General features: G+C 42.0%; 1 protein-coding gene across 4 annotated transcripts in view; it reads right to left on the reverse strand.

The window, feature by feature from the left end:
* PPP2R2B (protein phosphatase 2 regulatory subunit Bbeta) overlaps positions 1-21,459 on the reverse strand; it is a 249,535-nt gene that overhangs the window by 74,787 nt on the left and 153,289 nt on the right. The window contains exon 1 of one of the 4 annotated variants that reach the window (XM_073355748.1): positions 3,965-4,068. The exons of the other annotated variants lie outside the window; for them this stretch is intronic. Coding sequence (XP_073211849.1) covers positions 3,965-3,977 — 13 coding nt within the window. The 5' untranslated portion in view covers positions 3,978-4,068. Of the gene's footprint in view, positions 1-3,964; positions 4,069-21,459 lie in introns of those variants that run through there. 4 annotated transcript variants of the gene reach the window in all.

Genomic DNA, 21,459 nt, shown 5'->3' on the forward strand with positions numbered 1-21,459 from the left:
ACCTTTCCTGCACCCTCTACGTTACCTTCCCGTCGAATTTCAAATCAAGATCAAGGTCTCATCCTTATCTTCAAAGCATTCTGTGGCCTGGACCCAGGATACCTAAAAGACTGTCTATAGCTCCAGGATGAAGGCCGTGGTCAACAACTTAACTCTTCTGCATAACACAACTCTTCACAATAAGAGTGAAGCTCAGCTCTGGGGGAGACAGAACCTTCTCTGAGCTTGGTCTGACATGGTGGACTGAGCTCCCCCAGGAACTAAGGGCTCTCAGAAGCCTGACCACTTTTTGCACCAAGGGCAAGGCACATTTCTTTGTCCTTGCCTTGATTAATATAAACACCCAGCAACAGGTATATTTAATGTACTTAAAAAATCCCCCCAAAACAAGACACTCCATTCCACTTGCTTCTCCTCTGGGGAGAAGATGAGAGAACAAACAACAAGTGACTGATGTGTAGCCACGTCTCTTAATGCACTACTGGAGGGCACACAGATACTATGGTGAGGAGTGTGATATAAAAGCCTATGCAGAATACAATGGAATAGAACTGGTCACTTTATCTATATGCCAGGTATTGTGAAGCCACAATTTAAGGACCTGATCCTGTTTTCATTTAAGCTAATGTCAAAACTCCCACTGGATTTCACTAGGAGCCTTAGGGAGAAATAGTACAGACTAATGTATGTCCACAGATAGGTGTGCGCAAATTCCACTGAGGTTGGTAAGAGTTGCACATCTATATGTGGATTTGCCCACATAAAAAGAAAAATAAAGGAACATTCTGCACAACTAACAGTAAAGTTCATTATGCCGAGAGCTCAAATAAAAATGGATTCACAGTTTACATTGGGGGGGAAAAGATCGCTGATGAGAGCATCCTTTCCAATTGAGCTTACATGTATTATAGTAGCTGGCTCATTCACCAGCCTTCATCTTTATTAGATAATGCAATGATCAGATTTTGTTAATCAGCTCATTGAAAAAAAATTACACACTATTGCAAAGACATGCTGGTGGCAAACTGGGTTAGGAGGCAAAATTAGGATGAACTGCCAGGAAGGAAGGAGGATTGACAAGTACAGAAACTGGAATTACTGCTTGTTAATAGTATTGCACTGCATACTCAAATCAGCAATAATGCCTGTTTCACAATGCCCTAACCTTCGACTGATATTAAGAGAGATGGTGGTTGGGCCTTGTAGTTTTTCAAGGGCAGTCCCATTGTAACTACCTGATAGGTCTGATCAATACAACACTGTCATGTTAAAAGAGAGGGAGCATGATAAGAACATAAGAACAGCCATACTGGGTCAGACCAAAGGCCCATCCAGCCTAGTATCCAGTCTTCTGACAGTGACCAATGCCAGGTGCCCCAGAAGGAATGAACAGAACAGGTAATCATCAAGTGATCCATCCCCTGTCACTCATTCCCAGCTTCTGGAAAACAGAGGTTGGGGCACAACCCCTGCCCATCCTGGCTAATAGCCATTGAAGGACCTATCCTTCATGAACTTATCTCGTTCTTTTTTTAACCCTTTGTTGTAGTCTTGGCCTTCACAACACCCTCTGGCAAGGAGTTCCACAGGTTGACTGTTATTGTGTGAAAAAATACTTCCTTTTGTTTGTTTTAAACCTGCTGCCTATTAATTTCATTTGGTGACCACTAGTTCTTGTGTTATGAGGAGTAAATAACACTTCCTTATTTGCTTTTTCCACACCAGTCATGATTTTATAGACCGCTAAAATATCACCCCTTAGTCGTCTTTTTTGCAAGCTGAAAAGTCCCAGTCTTATTAATCTTTCTTCATATAGAAGCCGTTCCATACCCCTAATAATTTTTGTTGCCCTTTTCTGAACCTTTTCCAATTCCAATAGATCTTTCTTGAGATAGGGAGACCACATCCACACACGGTGTTCAAGATGTGGGCTACCATGGATTTATATAGAGGCAATATGATATTTTCTGTCTTATTATCTAACCCTTTTTTAATCATTCCCAACATTCTGTTCACTTTTTTGACTGCTGCTGCACATTGAGTGGATGTTTTCAGAGGAACTATCCACAGTGACTCCAAGATCTTTCTTGAATGGTAACAGATAATTCAGACCCAATCATTTTATATGCATAGTTGGGATTATGTTTTCCAACATGCATTACTTTGCATTTATTAATATTGATCTAATGATTAGGACTGTGAAACATTTTCTGGTTTACTCTGGCACTGACTTATTGCATGACTTTGGGAACGTCACTCAGCCCCCTAGGTGCATCAGTTTCCTCCATCTGTAAAACAGAGAATTATAATATCTGTTATGTTTTGTGAAGCTGAATTAATTAATATTTCCAAAGTTCTTTGAGATCTGCAGATGACAGATACTCTACTGTGCACCCATATTATAATCAAACTGGAATTGTTGCAGTAGGGGACAGGTAACAGCAACTTTCATCTCCGAGACCCGCAGCTGAGTCAGTGTTACGACTGCAAAATTAGCCATTTCCCATCAAACATGGCCCAAAGACAACATCCTCTGAGCTGGTATGCACAGTATCACCCCAAAAGCCTTTAACCAGTTACCATTTCAATGAACACCCAGTGCAGACTGTTCATCTCTGAGTCATACTTACTCTCTGCAACCCTGATGCTGAGTCACCCATTACTCAGGTGATGGGGGAAGGAAGCCACTGGCATCACTTGTCCCTTATGCTGCTTTACTCTGTGTTGAAACTTTGGATGGCATCACCCTATATACTGGGCTGTGTTAACTTCTGGTTTCCAACCACCATCCTTATAGACCTTGCCCAGACTACATTTAAGGCACAAAATCACAGCATTTCTTTAGGTATAATCCCCCTCAGACTCTCACTCCTTCTAAGAAACAGGCAACAAATGAATACTCTTACTGGCACGTAAATTTCATGGGCCAAATTCACACTTTGGTGTAAATTGATGTAGCCCTTTTGACTGCATTGATTTACACTAGCCGTGGATTTGGCCCATGAAATGTAAGCGCTACTAGGTGTACCCATTTGTCGACTGTTTCCTGGAAGGAGTGAGAATCTGGGGGATAATACTTGTTCTGGCAGTACAACCAGAGCTTTGGGGCCAACAAATTCCATCTGGTCCCATGAGCCAGCATCCTCAGACCAAGGCCTATGATATATACATGGAATTTAATTTGGCCAGTTCTCCCCCTCATTCCGTAAGGCCTGTTGGGTTGTTGTTGTTTGTTATTTAACCAGCCCGGACCTTTTAACCAAGCAAAGACTCTGTGGATGGATGTGTGTCTGGCCCTTTAATGCACTTTTTCCTCCTTCGATCTTACTGGGTATGGTTCTGATGTGGGAAGCATTTGAGAAAGTATTTCACAGAGGGAGGGGGACAATGGGGTTAATGCCTACGAGATAGACTCATGCAGAACAGCAGAACCATGAAAGGAACTCAGGACTGGAGTTCAGCACTGGGAGCCCCCCATCTTTCTGTTATTTGTATAAATCACTCAGCTGATGGCACTACAAGTCTGCAGATGATAATAAATTGGGAAGCACCATAAATAATAGCAAACCAGGCTGCCAAATGAAGGATTTAGATCATTCAAATCCCAAGCTAGGAGTTGTCAAATCCAGTTTAATGCTGATAAGTGTGGGATAATAATTCACTGCAAACATGCCTCCCCCCTCCATAAGTCCCTCAAACAGAGAGAGGACATGGATGGATTTGTTCAATGGAATGGGGATGCTACACATTGACCAGGAATGGGACTGAGTTATTGTACAATAGTCCCCAATGCCCTCAGCCTGCTGTGGGGCTGTAATAAAGAAAGAAGAAGGGATGCTGCAGGATTCCATTAACTGGAGAAAATGGTCTGAATCAAAGAGATTTTATGCTGTTAAAGTGGATGAAATGAACACGGGAAGGTAATAGAAAAATTAAAGGGATAAGGGGGAGGGGAACGACTTACGGTCTGGTTGCATCTACTAACGGGGCTGCTGGACACTTGACATAGATCTAGCCAATTAACAGATCCTCGGCATCTCTCTTTTTGATAATCACCATCTCAGGGCCCACTGAGTCTGTCGAAGCTTTGAGTGCGAAAGGATTTAAACAATCAAACCTTCAAGTTCGTACTTTGACTAACATAGTATAAATGTCAATATAAAACAGTTTTGGAGGCTTACTGGCTCAAAAGCTCAGCAATAGCCTAAAGGTCTTAGCTAGTTCAGGAAATTGTTAGATTTTGAACTTTATTGCTCAAAAGGAGTTCTTTTCATTTCTGTCTTTTTAAATGACATCTGAAATGCATGCATCATCAGCAATATGGAATACAGGCCGTAAGTAAAAGGCGTAAGTAGGGATGGTCACACTTTTGTAGCAAGACCATGGAAATACCAATGCCAAGGTTAAAATACTCTCAGGCTTAATCTTTAAAAGAACTCTCAAGCTGGTCTCAATTTTGCAGGTGCAGTTTTGCCTCCACAATCACTCACAAGTGCAAAGGCACGCTCCTTATACTTCAGCCAATCAGGGTGCCACCTGGCAGGCACAACTCATTTCTCTGTGTGGGTTCTTTTCTAAATGAGCAGCGGAGCCAACCCAGTGGCTCTTGGAGTGGATCTCATTTAAGAATGCAGTACTGAGAAAGAAAGGCAATAGTGGAGGAGCTATGGTCACGATGTGAACGATCAGGGAACTCCTAAATTACACAAAAGGTGCCCAGACACTATGGTGAAGGTCATCTTTGAAATGCTTGCAATGAAATAAAACACAATTCTTCAGCCCCCGGAGCTATTGGGATGTTAACGCTGACTTTGGGGGAGCTAATCCTCCGGACATAAAACTCGTCTCTCAGATCTGTGTACCATATTGAGGCTCCATTACTCATTGTGAACAGCACCTTAGTCCACCCATTCATTTCAGTAGTGATTTCAGCAGGATTATATGGCTCTATGCACCGTGAGTAACACAACAGGTCCTGTGTACACAGAAATAAGAGGTCTTCTAAAAGATCTGAATCACAGATTATTCCCCCACAGTTTGATTTAGACCCATGATGAAATGTTAACCAGAACCGGGATGGATAAAATTGCCTCCCCCCACCCACAAAAAAGGGGTGGGTGAGAAACTAATTCCCTACATTTCATCAGACAGAGCACAGAGTGGCTCAGAGGGTCATGCACAGATGATCTGACGCAATCAATCTTCTTCCAAACTGTGTGGTCCACAGTGGGGGGTGAGGGCAGACTACAGAGGTTAAACTGGGATCTAATGGCATGCAAAATCATACGTGATTGATCTACATTGATTTTTCCCCACTGAGGGGAATGATAGGTTAGCAAACAGAAATCAATTCCACTGCATTAAGCTCAGTAAGAATCTGATTTCATCAGCAAAATGCCTTGAAACATTATTGCGCAACCACACAGAGAACCATATTGCTGTTCTATTGGAGGATTTCCTTGTGCAGACACCCCAGGCCTGCCTGGTCTCCCGATTCAAAATAGCAAGCTTGGAAGTGTTTTAATTGCATCAGTGATGCCACATGTCACATAGCATCACAGCCTCAACGTGCTATCTCCCACAAAACCCCAAAAGTGAACACCTACAAATTAGTCAGAAAATCTGGGCACACATCCCTGTTTCATGGCTATGATGTCAATAATGGGCTGAACAAAAATCCGGGATCTGAATTTCTTTACTCCGTTGTGCTTTGTGAAAGTTCCTATCTGAAGCCAAATTTCATGGTTTGCGTCCATTTCTTGTCATGATGTTGCCACATCACACGACATGCAAAGGCTGATATCCCAAAACGAAACAAACCTCCTCGATCTAACTGCTACCAATATTGGCAGATACAAAACTCTCTGCCCATGGTACAGCAAAGAATGCTTTAATGCTACAGATCTTGGTTAAAGAGTTTCCATCTTCTGGCTCCTGTAGCCCAGCTCTGCAGCTTTGCCCCATGTTGCTGTGCATTTCAAAACACCTTAATCAAAGCATAGGAATATAGGTCTGCCTACTGTCCGGGAAAGATTTAGTTTGCTGTAACTGTTTGAATTGAGAATTCAGAAGAGAATCATTTCAAGGAAGTAGTCACCCTTAAGCACGGCACAATTTACGTTGTATAGTGCTTTAGAGAGATTTTCTTTTTAAAATCCACATCTTCCCTGCCCTGGAGAACTTGCATTCAAAAGATCAGATTGTGCCTCTTTACCACATGGCGGTGCAGGGGAAGAAGATCCGCCCCCCCATCTCCATGGCCATGTTTGGGATCCCTGCCACCCTTCATCGCAGGTTGGCGGGGGAAGGTAGGAGCAGCTGGTATTCCCCCTCCCCTCTCAGCAAATGACTAGGGTGGGCCGGGTATATCAAGCTCCACCTCCAGCGTGCCTGCAGGCCAAAGCGAGCCAGCACGAAGGGAGAAGGAAGTTGCACTTTTTTCAGGGCTCATGCCCTGAGGAGTTAAGGGAGAGAAGGGGAGGAATTGTGACTCTCAGAGTCGCTACTTCTTCCTTGGGCTCATACTGGGTGCGGCTGCACCACTTACACATAGTTCTACTCTACCTCATTAGATCAGACCAAACTAAAACCTAAACCTTGGCAAAGGAAGGAACCGGAGAAAGGGGAGATGGGGTAGAACAAAACAGTGTGCTCCATGCTGTTCTTGCAAACTGCTTAGTGGGGAGCAGTAACTCACATGCCTTCCCACTGAAGTCAGTGGCATTGCTTGTCCATGTCATTACTCACCCCTGGGAATAAGGAGTTCAAGATCTGGCCAAGAGATATTTTAGTGTTTTTAACATCACAAACTGAGGGCAAGAAGGGATGAGAAAACAGCCTGGAGTGGAAATCAGCAATGGAAAGGGAGATGGAAAGAGGGGGGTTTGCAAAGGAATCTGCAGGAGGAGAGTGCTTTCTCTTGGCCACAGGAAGAGGAAGGGCATTTCAGGCTGAGGGAGAAAAAGGAGTTTTCCCTGGAAAATAACCAGCCACACTGAACTGAACTGTAGGGGGAAAAAGCCCCTGGTCTGGTCTCTTTCCTCCCCAATGCCCTTTAGCTAGGATAATATTTGTACATCACCACCGCTCGTCCATTATCCTGCTGAGCCACTTGCCCCTGCACACCAGCATTCGAGCCTTTTAAACCAACTGCCATCATCAGGATTCATGGGGTGTGTCTCTCCAGGCCATACACGTGTCCCTTCATTAAATGTACCTGGTCTGTGCTAAACAGATCAAGGAGGTTAACAGGGCACGGGTCGAAGCTACAGAATTCATTTTCAATTAGACTCCCCTTCCCTGCTCTCCCTTGTAAATGAATCACTGAACCCTATAATTACTAAGAGGCAAGCTGCACAGCGATGGGTGGAAATTCTCTGTACAATATGAATTCAGAACTGTTATCACCCCACATGGATCTTGGATTTAAACTTGCAATGGAAAACTCATCTTGTCTTTCAGCATTAAGATGCACAACTCGTTAGCTCTTGGATTAATGACAATTTTTAATTGGCCAAGCTATGAAAACCTTATAGAGCTATTATACGTTACACCTGTAATAACTGAACAGCATGTTAATCAAGACAATTAGTATGGGACCCAGAGAATCCCTCTGCCACTGTGAATAATCCTTCTCACTTTGAAAGGAAAATTAACAGCTGCTTTATGGTGTCTCAAATTATCTCACTTTGTATAAGATCTGCAATCAGAGCCACATCAAGTGAGTGGCATATATCATTCATGCCAGGACAACAAAACATCTGTTGTGACATTAAACCCTAGTATTAACGCTGACTTTGAAGCATCTCTGATGTTGGGGTGGTGGAAGGCAGCACACATTTTTCATGGGATAAAATGGCAGTAGCAAACACTGGAAGTTTGATATCTCTAAAGAGAGATTTCCAAGAGAAGAAGTAAGAAGGGAGAAATAGAACAGCTCAGCTTAAGAGCATTATATTACCCTCAGAGGAAAGGACAGCCAATGAGGGTTTTCCTTCTAGGTTAAAGTAATTTGAACAGGCTTCTCAGTGGCTCCACAGACAACCCAATCTACCATATTTAGTTTTTCCCCGCCCCACCTTCAAGTCCTCGCAAGGTGAGGATAATTTTACTCCTTGTGCAAAGTTGAAAATGCACTCATAATTTTCATCCTCTGAATGTTCCTGTCCTACTGCTATGCAGCCAGTGACAGACTGGTCTCAAGTTGGTGCTAAGATGTAGAGATGTTATAATGGGGAAGATTACAGAGGTCTCCCCCCCATTAGGCCACCGTAGTGGAGTGAGCATTCAATTCCTTGAACTCCTTGGCCATGCCCTTCACTCTTAAGAGAGACCCTGTGTGGTGACTTTAAGAAGCTCAGGGTGTGTCAACCACTGTGGAAGCCAGAGAGAACCACAGAGTCTGCTTGTGTCCAGCAGCCTCATTAAAGAATCCCCTTTATATCCATTGCAAATAAGTCACACCTCCTCTCTACCATGAAAAAGTACAGTGATCTGTTTGAATCCTGCCCCAGGTCAGTACTAACTGATGAGAGAAGGTCAGTACTAACTGATGGCTGCTTGGTAGTCTATGTGATACAAATCGATGAGTCTTAATCCAGTTCCTAGTGGAGAAGCATCTATCTGATAACAGCCCAACTGGCTCCCCTGTTGGTAGCCACAGCGAAGAGAGCAAGGACTGAATAAAACCCTAAGAGGTGGTCTCTCTCTGTGCAAGAATTAGGTACACTGGTGCAGTAGGAAGGATGAAAAAGCCAGTGCTGCTAGTCCCTGTGTCCTACCCAATCTGTAGGTAAACAGCAGATGTCATTTCCCAGGCCTATTAATCGGTCCCTTTGCATCATCACTGAAATCCCCTGAACAAAGTTTTAAAATAAAAGCAAGTAGTGCGGGAAGCTCCATAGCCAATTTACAAAAGACAAACATGGGCCCAGCTGTATGCATAACAGAAAGGATTAGAAGATGCTTCTTTAATAATCCTAATTGTGCTGAGACAGACTCACTGTAAGTATTCTTAGTGTAATTATGAAATATGTCTGCATAACGCAGTCAATTTGAGCAAATGAAACCTGTCATGAATCGTACAATTACTGAGAGCCATCATTTTCTGTATCATTTTCCTTCTGTACATTTCTCTTTCTGTTGTTACATCTCTCTTGCACTTATGCACACAGTCCTTCATTACACTTCATAGGTTTCTATTGATTAGGGAAATTAGAGGAAATGTGCTTGGCAAGTGATGAAAAGTGATAGTAGTTCCTCTGTATCCATTGATACACTGTGTCTTCTCTGCCTCTGGTAACCTGGACAGGCAGTGTATTGATTCCTTTTGGTTCTGCACTTAGGAGGGTCACAAACCCATTGGCATGATCAGAGGCCTCATCTAATCCATGCTCCAATATAAGTGCAAGGCTGCTATAGAATATCAACAAGATATTGTATTACCCAGCAGGTCTGATTTTTATTTAAATTCCTGGATCTATAGGTTTTAAATTTTCACCTGTAAAAGCAGAGTGTGAAGTGGGTGCTGGAGACAGACAGAAAGGCTGCAGCTGAAGCAGCTGGTAAAAAAAAAAAGACTTGCATGTTTTCTGTATGGAACATATCCAGGATTTAGCTGCAATATGCCTTGTGGATGACTGACCAGAAATTCAATCATACTGCAATCATTTCAAAAATCCTTTTCATGTGTCATTAAAACATGGGTTGCATATTTAAATTGGCAGCCATTTGCCACAGGATTTTGAAGAGCACAGGAAAGAACATTTATTAAATATGGTTTAATATGGATTCTTTGAATATTCATAGAAAAATAAGATTTTCTCTTTTTAAAAAAGTGTTTGTAGTGAATTAGAACTTCTGGAAGGTGCCACAACATTTATTCAGTACTCGGCTTAACCACTGCCCCACAAATGTGTTTCAAAAACGTATCATATTTAGAGAGAACAGGAGGAAGTATAGTCTATCCACTAAAACAGAGGACCAGGATTTAGAGCACCTGGATTCTATGCCCATCTCTGCTAATGTGAGCAACTCACAAGATCTATATTTTCAAATGTAGGTAAATAGTGTTAGGTTCTTAGAGAAGGTATCTGATTTTCAAAGAGATTCTGAGAGCCTTCCGTTCCCACTGAAGCTGGTGAGCTGGCTGCTTAAATCTTACCAACTAATAAAAGGAACATTAATGATCTGGAATCCTCACAAGGACTGAAGGGTGTACCGTGAAGTTTGTGTTCTCCCCAAGGGAGTGGAAGCAATGCTTGACAAAGTCCCATTTGGATGCACAGGATTTATATATGTAACTCCTACTGACAATGTTAAGACATTAATCTCCTGTCACCATGCAACAGGAAGAGAAAATTTGCCTCTGATTTCTGTAGTGACTTGGTGTGGTCTGGTGTTTAAAGAAGGGGACTGAGAATCAGGACTCTGAGTATATTCCTGGCTATACCAGTGATTCACGGAGCGTCAGAGGGAAAGTCATGTGACTTCTGGGTCTCAGGTAAATTTACCTATATGTAACATCATAAAAACACTTAGTGCTTTTCATCCATAGACCTTAAGGGGATGACAGAGGTACCAAATCAAGCAGGTACTTTGTGAGACAACTCATTACTGTTTATTTTGAGATCACTGGATAGAATACTACTGCATTATTCTATTTAAAACTATAGTTCAGTTACCTCATTTTTCCCCACCCATGCTGGACCCCATCCCAGCCGCCATCACAATGGTCACCATTTTGCACCAGCCAATAATTGTGCCTCCAGTTAACTGCAAGTGCAAATCCTGGGAATTAGAGGTCTATTTGACTGGCAGGTACACAAAAGTAGTTAGATGTTTAGCTTCTATTACTTGCACCTGTGATGATGAACAGCTGGTAAAATTATTTGCTGGTGCAACAAACAGTGTCTTCAAAAACCGGAGGTCATCTCTGAAGAGAAGGCTCTTATAGCTTATAGTAAAACTGTGCCGACCATGACACCCAGCTGACTCTGACCGTAATATTTTACATAGGTGTCCTTACATACTGCCTTGCTAAAAACTATGTATAACTGCTGTTAAATCAGCACTGCAGCAAAAAGGGTCAGTCTATAGCCATCGGAATCTATACTGAACCAGAGCTTACAGTTTGCCACGGATGCTGCTTTTTGGTCATCTTGCCGAAGCCATCTGTTAGCTTATCAGGCAAAACCTACTGATTTTCTAAAAATTTTAAATTAGAAGTAACTAAATGTCAGCTCAGTGAGTTAAATTTGGAAGGAGCAAGCTTGCCTCTCATACACAGCAGCTGTTTTCAGCTTATGATTGAAATTTATCATCTTGCACTGATGTCATTTTCTTTTTCCACGATATTTCATTCTGCCAATTCAATGCATATGGCATAAGCTTCTAGGATAAATGCAGACATTACAGAAATAAACTTTTACAGAGATTTTCCTCTGAGTAGAGTGTTCTAAGACATTGATAACAAACATTCAATAACAGCACTTGTCAGTTAGAGACCCCTCCATTAATGATCTCAAAATACTTAACAAAAACGCTGACCCTCACAATATGCCAGTTGTGCAGACCGATGTCATTATCCCCATTTTACACCTGGGTAAACTAAGGCACAGTTAGTTACTTGCCTAAGTCATGGCCCATTTTCTATCTTTTCTCAGTTTCCTCCTCGAGGGCTGTTCTGTTTAGAACCTAGGGCTCCTCTCTCTGAAAGCTCCTTCCACCCACCCTGTCATAAATATAAAGGGAAGGGTAACCACCTTTCTGCATACAGTGCTATAAAGTCCCTCCTGGCCAGAGACAAAGTCCTTTTACCTGTAAAGGGTTAAGAAGCTAAGATAACCTTGCTGGCACCTGACCAAAATGACCAATGAGGAGACAAGATACTTTAAAATCTGGAGCGGGGGGTGGGGGAAACGGGACAAAGAATCTGTGTGTGTGATGCTTTTGCCGGGAACAGAAAAGGAATGGAGTCTTAGAACTTAGTAAGTAATCTAACTAGATATGCATTAGATGTCTGTTTTGTTTAAATGACTGGTAAATAAGTTGTGCTGAATGAGATGTAGATTCCTGTTTTTGTGTCTTTTTGTAACTTAAGGTTTTGCCTAGAGGAAATCTCTAGGTTCTGAATCTAATTACCCTGTAAGGTATTTACCATCCTGATTACAGAGGTAATTCTTTTACTTTTTCTTATATTAAAATTCTTCTGTTAAGAACCTAATTGCTTTTTCATTGTTCTTAAGATCCAAGGGTTTGGGTCTGTGTTCACCTATACAAACTGGAGATGATTTTTATCAAGGGGGTGTAGGGCTTGGGGGGAAAGACGTTTCCAAGTGGGCTCTTTCCCTGTTCTTTGTGCAACACTTTGGTGGTGGCAGCAGAAGGTCCAAGGACAAACGGTAAAAGTTTGTACCTTGGGGAAGTTTTAACCTAAGCTGGTAAAAATAAGCTTAGCGGGTCTTTCATGCAAGTCCCCACATCTGTACCCTAGAGTTCAAAGTGGGGAAGGAACCTTGACACTCTCTTATATTTGAGTGGATTAATGAGCCACATGCAACACAGAGTCAGCAAAACCCACTTAACATTTTCTTCCAGAATGCTGACTTGCTAAGAAGGTGAAGTTTTTACACAAACACTGCCTATCTGTGTTTCATGCAACTTTTCCAGGTCTTTGAAATAACAGGGCTCCTCCTGTCATGAAGTCCCAGAACAGGTTAGCTGAATATTTTCAAGTTTTTAAACTACTATGAACTATTTCTGTAACATGTGCAATGATTAATAAATGCTCAAGATAGCTGCTAACTGTTGAGTTTCAAAAATACTTAAATATTTGAATGAATGTAACAGGAACTATTACAGATCTTAATGCCTCCAGGCTGAGATTCTACATCACTTTGATATCAGTTATCTTTCACCTTCTCATCAGCTTTGGAATTCACAGTGGCTGGGCGACTTCTATTTACTCTGTCCTCCGGGGATGACATGTAATGTAAGGTCTCATCCTTGAACTACCAGTGCTGGCATACTTTACAAGCCTGCTTTTTTGCACAATGCATGAGGTTGCAGCCATGGGTAACAAGCGGGAGATTCCAGCCTTCTGACATACATGAAAAATGTCACCAAGAAGCTCTATCTTGGTAACACACCTTGGTGGACCATAACGAACAAAGCTATGCAACTGAGAGTGTAACTGGATGAGGCACTATTTATATAGCTCTGGAATGAATGAAAAAGGTGGAAAAAATAAAAACACACTCTAATTGGGACACTCAGTTTAAATAGCATGGTCCAAGAGACATGTCCCAATGGTAACAGTTTGTGAAGGCATATAAAAAGAGAGCATTTGTGTTCCACAGCGCCAAGTATGTGCAAGGGATGAGCGGAAGGGCAGCACAGGAGAACAGAATCCAATGAATTAGTGATAAAGTGTGGGCGGTGTCATTACACATGCAGATAAATGGAAAGGGAAGTGTGGAATTTATCTTTTGTCAAATAAACACTTTTTTACACCGACACCAGCTGAGCCAATATGACAATCTACTTTTAAAAAACCAATACACAGAAACCACAACCTCAAAATAATGCTAATATTTGAGAGGATATGCTTAATAACACAAATATATGTTTAGGGGTAAGTAAACATGTTCTAAAGCTACGTACAGACAGTCCTTGCAGTCTGTTGTGTAGATTTGAATCTAATCAGCCAAGGATGGTTTATCCAACATCTGGAGCCATATTAAGGAGGAAGACACCAAAAAGGGATTTATTTTATTTTGGGATCAAACAGCTGTAGCACAGTGGCACCTGTTAACAGGTACAGATTTTTATGTAGTGCTTTGAACAACTAAAAGCCCTACAAAACAAGACAATGTAAAAGAGAGCAACACACCATACATGAATGCTCTCCCCAGGACATTTCTCCCTGTCCTCTTGTTGCATCATTACTCTCCTATTTCCCACACTTTCTCCCACCAATTGTTATCATCCATCTGATGACAAGGTACTGAGAACCCTCAGCTGCCATCAGCTTCAACAGGAATTGAGGGTGATCAACACCTTGCAGAACGGAGCACATGGCAGACTGTAACCTCTTTGAGGCAGGGACCTTATTTCCTTAGTAAAGTGCCATGATCATTGATGATGCTTTACAGTTAACACATAATCCATACTTAGTTATGTACTTACACCCTGCATCTTCCATAGCAGCAATTTCAGTGAATGTGGATTAACCCTTTCTTTCCATGGCACGTGCCTGGCTGCCAATATTCCATGGACAGTGACAGTGTCTCAGGTCAGACAGACCTTACCTAGAGCCATCAGCTGCAGAGAAGGTGCATCCTGCTTCTTTAAGGGGTTACATAAGAGACCTGCATTGGACTGTCAACTCCATTCTTTCTGCACTCAAGGCCCAATCAAGCTCCCATCAAAGTCAATGGAAAAATTCTCACTCGCTTCAGTGAGAGCTGAATCAGGCCCCAGTACAGGACTGTCCCCTACCCAGACAGTACATTTTACCCATTCCATTTTAACAGTCATAATAGAACTACAGGATTTCTAGCATGTCTACCATTTATTTCAATGGAAGTTGATAGCACTCAGCACCATGCTGGATCAGGCCCCGAGAGGTCTGATTTTCCAGGAAATTTCCCCCCGATTATTTTTCTTAATTTAACAGACTCATTATATGATCTTTTGACCTACTATCTTGACTTGTTTTTAATTACTTTGTACAGCACCCAGAATATTAGCTAGGGGATTACAACTATAAAAAGGAATACATCACTTGAATCCAAAATTGTTTTTCCTTTTAGGCACATGTGTAATATTCAGGATTTTTTTTTTTTTTGCAATGATACCAAAAAAGTTAACAGTGGAAGTCTCATTGTAATCAAATATGTTGCAGAATAACTTAAATACACAGCAAAAAGAGTTAAGAACATGCCTAGATACTGTTAACTGTTCAGTAAAAACCATACAGCTTTCAGACCACTAAATCCTCAGCTTTAACCTTGAGAGTTTCTTCTCCTATACCTGAAGAAAGCTTTGTGCCTCTTACTAGAAAGTAGTAAATAGCAGTGGGTACAATAATATTTATTTTACAAATCTTGAGAGCACCCCGACACGCATTTCTTCCAAAACTGATCAGGAATTTCAAGCACAAACCTCCCTGCACTGCTGGTGTCCTGATATAGATAAAAACCTAATGCACAGTTTATATCCCTCCTCCGCAGTTGCCCAGAGAGGAAATGATCAAGTTTACTTCACTGAGCGATAAATCTCCATTCAGTCTCTATCTCAAAGGGAGAAGTCATGGGTCACATTACTGTTAGGATCTGCTAGGGTATGATAACAGGAATCCATCTTTAACAACATGATAGACCTAATATCTCCATGCTTAAAGATATCTACAGCTAGTATCCCAGCTATGCTGTTCACCAGCATCATTATAAAGAAAAATATACTGCTGAAGCACAGAACTAGAAAGGTATAAATAAATACACAGGCAAGTGGTACCTTGTTGCCTCTGGTGACGTCCATTTTGCTCTACCATCAGGTAACTAAGCAAGGAATTGGAGCTTTATAGGGTTAACAGAGCAAATGCCTATGGAACAGTTCACAGAGCTCAGCAGCTCCCCATGTTTTCCTGCTGACATACCACATGCCAATTTACCTCAAGACTCTGTGCTGATAGATACACTCAGCAACATGAGCCAGTACAGTGGAACCTGCATAAGGGCTTGAACCTAAACCCATTGAAAAGAATGGAAATACTCCCAGTGGGTTTTGGATTCGGTCTTCAGAGTTCACCCTTATTAGGCACTCTGCTATCTCATGAGACCATCCCAAAGTTTCCCCAAATATAAGGACTACAGATCTGCTCCACCTTTATTAGAAGGCTGCCTATTAAGAAATATTTGCTTAAAAGTCACTTCAAACAGATTTCTCTATATTTCCTTAGTAAATAGGCTTCATTGTGACCTACATGTCATGTGACCTGAGTAAGGTGTTCTGCTCAAGGTACCCAGTATCTGCTTTAGGACCCCTTGAGCCTAAGTCTGTCAAGCCTGCAAATCCAAACAGAGCTCATTTGCTTTCTGTTTAGCATATTGCAATACCATAGATTACATCTGGAGCAGACTGTTTCTTACCCCTTTCCTTTTTCAGAGCTTCACATACACTGAAGAGGTCAGACAGGATTTAGCAGAAGCGGGTGGATGAAGTCTCATGTTTTTGTGGGAAACCTTGGAATAGACCTTGGGATATAACAAGCTTCCAAATTTAGATGCAGATGTTCATTAAATCAAATTGAAAAACAAAACAAAACAACTCTCGATCAAAGGGGATTTAATTAAGTTGATTCTGACAAAGAATTAAAAAAGCTTTGCTGGAAGCTCTATTTCTGGTGTTGGGGGCTCCATCTTTGAAGCTAAGCACAGAGGATATGTCTACATTGCAATAAAACACCCGCGGCTGCCCAAGTCAGCTGGCTCTGGCTTCCAGGGCTTGGGCTGCAGGGCTATAAAACTGCAGCGTAGACATCTGGGCTCACGCTGGAGCCCAGGCTCTGGGACCCTTCCCCCTTGTAGGGTTCCAGAGCCTGGGCTCCAGTGTGAGCCCAGACATCTACACTGCAATTTTATGGCCCTGCAGCCCAAGCACGTGTCAGCTGGCCCAAGGCAACTGTGGTGTTTTATTGCAGTGTACACACACGCAGAGCTTCCTCAGGCAGTATTAGCACAAAAGAATCTGGACAAAACCATTAGGCAGAGATAATCCTGTCCTTGTTTGTTTGCCACAATACACGAATCAAAGTATCAGTTTAACCTTGTCGTCTCTGGTGAAGTCTTATTAGCACACGAACCACATCAAAAGTTAATTTGAGTGCACTGAAAAATGTCTTATGTATTCTAAACTTCTAACATCAAGGAAAAAATACAGAGGGTGATGCTATTATATTAAATGGCTAAAGAGCAGTCATTTGTATAAGAACACAGGCTTTTTCCTCAGCTCCCTGCTGCTATTTCAGAATAGCTATATGGAATGAAACAGAAATGCTGGCTGTATTTTTTTTAGTAAAATATTATCTTTCCCACTCAGTCCAAAGATTTTCTGTCAAAGTACGAACAATTCTGTTTAACAGATTACTGGTCCTCTTAAGGAATGAGATGTGGCGATTAGGATTTGATTTTAGCATCTAATCCCCCGCCCCCACATAAGAAAGGGGGGTGGAAAGAGCTTTGCCAACTGGCTTGATCTGAATCAGTGCTCTGGCTTTTCCTCTACCCAGGTGTTTCCACTCTAAGAAATGGTTTGGAGTTTGTTCCTCACAGCTTTTTCTTATACATTAGGCCTTTAGAGCCCAATCCAGCTCCTACTAAAGTCAATTTCCCATTGACTTCACTGAGAGTTGGATCAAGCCCTTTAGGGAATATCTGGCTGCCTTTAGTCTGCTAGGATGGATTATTTTCTTCATGGTGTTGGGGGATGATTTTCAAAGGACTTGTATCTTCTGTTGGCTATATCTGTGTGCCAAATAGTTGCTTCCCTCTCAAAAGAGGGAAACTTGAAACCTGCCCATGACTAATTTCACTTTTAGCTCATCAGAGTTCAGTTCGAGCACTAGAGATAAATCACGAATGACATCATCAGGCACTTCCTGTAAAATTTTACTCTTTGATATTCTCCTTCTTTCCCCTCCCCCCAGATTTTTTTTTAGGCAGGCAGGAAGTGGATCAGTCTCTCTCTTTCTGAAGATGATCCAGAAAAATGATTCACATAGGAAGACTTCATTCCTTTTTAAAACTAATCTCCTTTTCTCTCGTCTTGTTTGATATTATGGACTAACCAAGGTTACTATCTGATTTATTTCTTGTGCACGTATACCTTCAGACCTTGGCAGTCTTTTCCCTATGTATTGTGTTGTAAAGGAGACAGTGTGAATAAGATAGTAGTGCATCAAGGTTTCACTCAAGCCGGATTAGTTGGCAGATAACATCAAATGAAGAAGGGGGAGGAAGAGGAAGTTGAACAGCTATTCTTACATCTCAAATCTCAAGCTCCCACTACTCATATTTCTGGGAGAAGACTTAATCCAATAGACTAGGCTCCATCAATTAAGAAGAAGATTGAAAGAGCGAGTTAAACACTTATTTGATACGTATTCATCGCTCTTTGCACCAGCATAGAGATTGGGTACATCTCAAAGGCTATGATTAAGTGACCTGAAAACCTGGAAGCTGATAAGGTATTTTCCTCTACTAGTAAAACACAATGCATCCTCTTGAACAGGTGACAGTTTAAGTTTCTTAGAGAATGCAACTTATTCCAGGCTTCATTTTAATGCCAGTTTCATTTTGGTTTCTTGACCCACAGAGGTGCAGGACTTAGATCTTGCTTAGCAGATATTTTTCCCTAAATTAAAAATCCACAGGATACAATTGTAGGCCTTCTCTTTCAATTTGGTCCAGAGATAGATGCTCTGCATCAGATAGGAACTTCCTTCCAAGTTTATCTTCTAAGTACCAGGTCTGACCTGAAGTGCCAGCTCCTTTCAACTTTTAAACACCACAGAGATTTAAAGCAATTGTAACTGAACTGGAAGGCTCCATCTGATCAGAGATTTTTGCAGAACAACAACAAAAAAATCAGTTATCTTCTGAGTCATCTTTTTTGCACTTTACAAACAGAGTCAGCTCCCAACAAAGAACTTTTGTCCCTGGAAATGAATTCTGACTTGAATAGACTAGTTCTGATTTTCTTATGTTCAAGGCTGCCAAAAAACAGGCATTTTCAAAGTGAACAAAAGAAAAAAAATCCACACCATATTATGTGCAACACCACGTACATTATCAATTACTTACTTGGTCTAACTCCAAGTGATTGCTCTAGAAAAGGTAGCAAAGCTGGCAGCTATCAACAGATGCTGCCATATGCAATGGTGCTAACAGGTGAAAAGGAAGGCTCCTGAGAGAAGGGGAAAAGTGGCAAAATAGCAACACAGCATTAGTAAGAACTGCTGTGTAGAAAACCCTCCCCTGCAACACAGGTGGGGAGTCCCCGCTATGCTGGACTTCAATCCATCCCAAAAGCAGAAACTATATATATAGAATGGCCCAGTGGTTAGGAGGCTGCCCCAGTGGCTCTGGCACTAGCCTGGGACCTGGGTTCAAGTCCCTGCTCTAACACAGGCTTCTTGTGTGCCTCTGTTCCCCATTTGTAAAAGGGATTGCTGTACTTTCCTGTATCACAGGTGACTTACGAGTGCACTCCACAATGTGAGGTGCTCAGATACGATGGTAATGGGGGCCACATAAGTACCTAGGGTACATCTACTCTGCAATTTGACTGTCAGGCTAAGGGGCTGTTCAACTGTGGTGTAGATGTTCAGGCTTGGGCTGCAGCCAGAGCTCTGGGACCCTCTATCTGGCAAGGTCCTCGATCCCGGGCTCCAACCGGAGTCTGAACATCTGCACTGCAATTAAACAGCCCCTAAACCTGAGCCCCACAACCCTGAGTCAGCTGGCACAGGCCAGGGAAGGTTTTTATAACTGCAGTGCAGACATACCCTTAGCTGCAGAAACTAAAGGCTAAATGCAGGCAGGCACTTGCATGTGTATCTGTGTCAAAGCACCCAATATGCAGCACCCCTACTATTCCATTGCTGAAACTGCTGAGTAAGGTCTGTTAATCACTTTGACTTGTGCTAGGATTTGTGATGCAGATACGTATGGCTCACCAAGGATAGGAATAGTTAGAGTAACCTGCTATCTGCAAGCAAAAGTAAGTGACCGAGAACTGAATACTGCAGAGCCAGGACCAAATAAATACTTTTGATCAGTGGTAGAGTTGGGATTAATCTACCAATGAGCTGAGCAACTTCTAAAGAGATCTGCTGAGTAAAAAGCATTAAATAAGAACTAGGTATCATCATCATCATGATGTACCGAACACCTCAAGTCCTACTGAAGTCAACAGAACTTTGCAGAGGGCAATCCCACCAGATAAAATCCAGTCAAGGCTGTATCTACTTTTTACCTTAGTCGACTAACAAACATGTTATCTCCCATTTCTGAGAGATTGATGTGAATCAGGACAGCATTAATATAAAACCTCAGGTATAGCGGACAAATGCTTATCCAGACCTAACACAGGCATTATGCTGGGCTAATCCAGACTCAGTTAGCGGTTTCATTTGCAGCAGCCCATTGTCCAAAAGCTTCTGGCCCAGAGCTATTGTTTAGAGACAAGAGAAAGATTTTAGCTCTTCACTGGGGTACCCATTGGTCTTATGCAAGTATCTAAAGTCAGCCAGGGTCAGGGAACACTCTCCTCTGAAAGGAGCTTACTGATATAGCTGGGTTTGTTTTATATTTATTTTTTTAATAGACTGTGCAAACTCCTAAAGACCTCTGTAATAGCAAAGATAAAGTTAATCCAGTAATGCTTTTACCATAGTAAAAAAACCCAGAACAGAAACACATTACTGTCCTCTGATGGAATTTTAAATCAGTGTAAGGGATTAAACAGTATTATCAAGCTGATGATAGTGACTTGGAAAAACAGAAGGGATTATGGGTAACGACTGTGTACGCCACTATTTGTGTTTAGCTCTCAGCAGATTAGGACCCAATCCTGCAAGCCCTTACTCATGTAAGTAGCCCTTGTTCATGACAGTAGGTGGCTCCAATGGAATGGCATAGATGAGTAAGACCTGCTTGTGTGATTAAGGGTTTGCAGGATCCACCCCTTAATTTGTCGCAGATGCTGAATACAGTTAAATGCATATTTAGTTTTGATGGTTATAGTTTTCAAAAGGAAAGCCAGGCATCTAGGCCATCAGTCTGAACCCAGAGTTTTACTGAGTTGCAAGAGGAGTATTTGCAACACTGGAAAATTCCTTTATCTTCCCCTTATTATTCTGCTCACTGAGCAACTCTTCGGTGAGATACAGAGGATGTTGTTCTCTTAATGAGACAAAGTTGGTAAGTGGAACTGGGTCAGGGAACAGGTGCAAGACAATGGCATCAATTTAATGGATAGCTCAGTGGTTTGAGCATTGGCCTGCTAAACCCAGGGTTGTGAGTTCAATCCTTGAGGAGGCCATCTGGGGATCTGGGGCAAAAATAAGGGACGGTACTTAGTCCTGCTGTGAAGGCAGGGGACTGGACTCCATGACCCTTCAAGGTCCCTTCCAGCTCTGTCAGAGAGGTCTCCATATTAAAGAGCATGGCCCTACCATCAGCCCAGTGAAGTTTTGCTATGAAAATATTGAACCACCCCCCCTAGGAAACAATTCTGAAGTGCTGGGGCAGAGGCCTGCTGGAGCCAATAGTAATCACAGAAAACGCACAATGATTGACGACGAAGTCATTGTGACAGCTCCGCTGGCAATACAGCAACAGAGGCTAATGAAGCCATGAAGAGCTTGCAATGTCACTTACATCAAGAGAGACTGCT

The sequence above is a fragment of the Lepidochelys kempii genome, chromosome 8 (genome assembly GCF_965140265.1).
Source record: "Lepidochelys kempii isolate rLepKem1 chromosome 8, rLepKem1.hap2, whole genome shotgun sequence".
In the NCBI taxonomy this organism is placed as follows: domain Eukaryota; kingdom Metazoa; phylum Chordata; order Testudines; family Cheloniidae; genus Lepidochelys; species Lepidochelys kempii.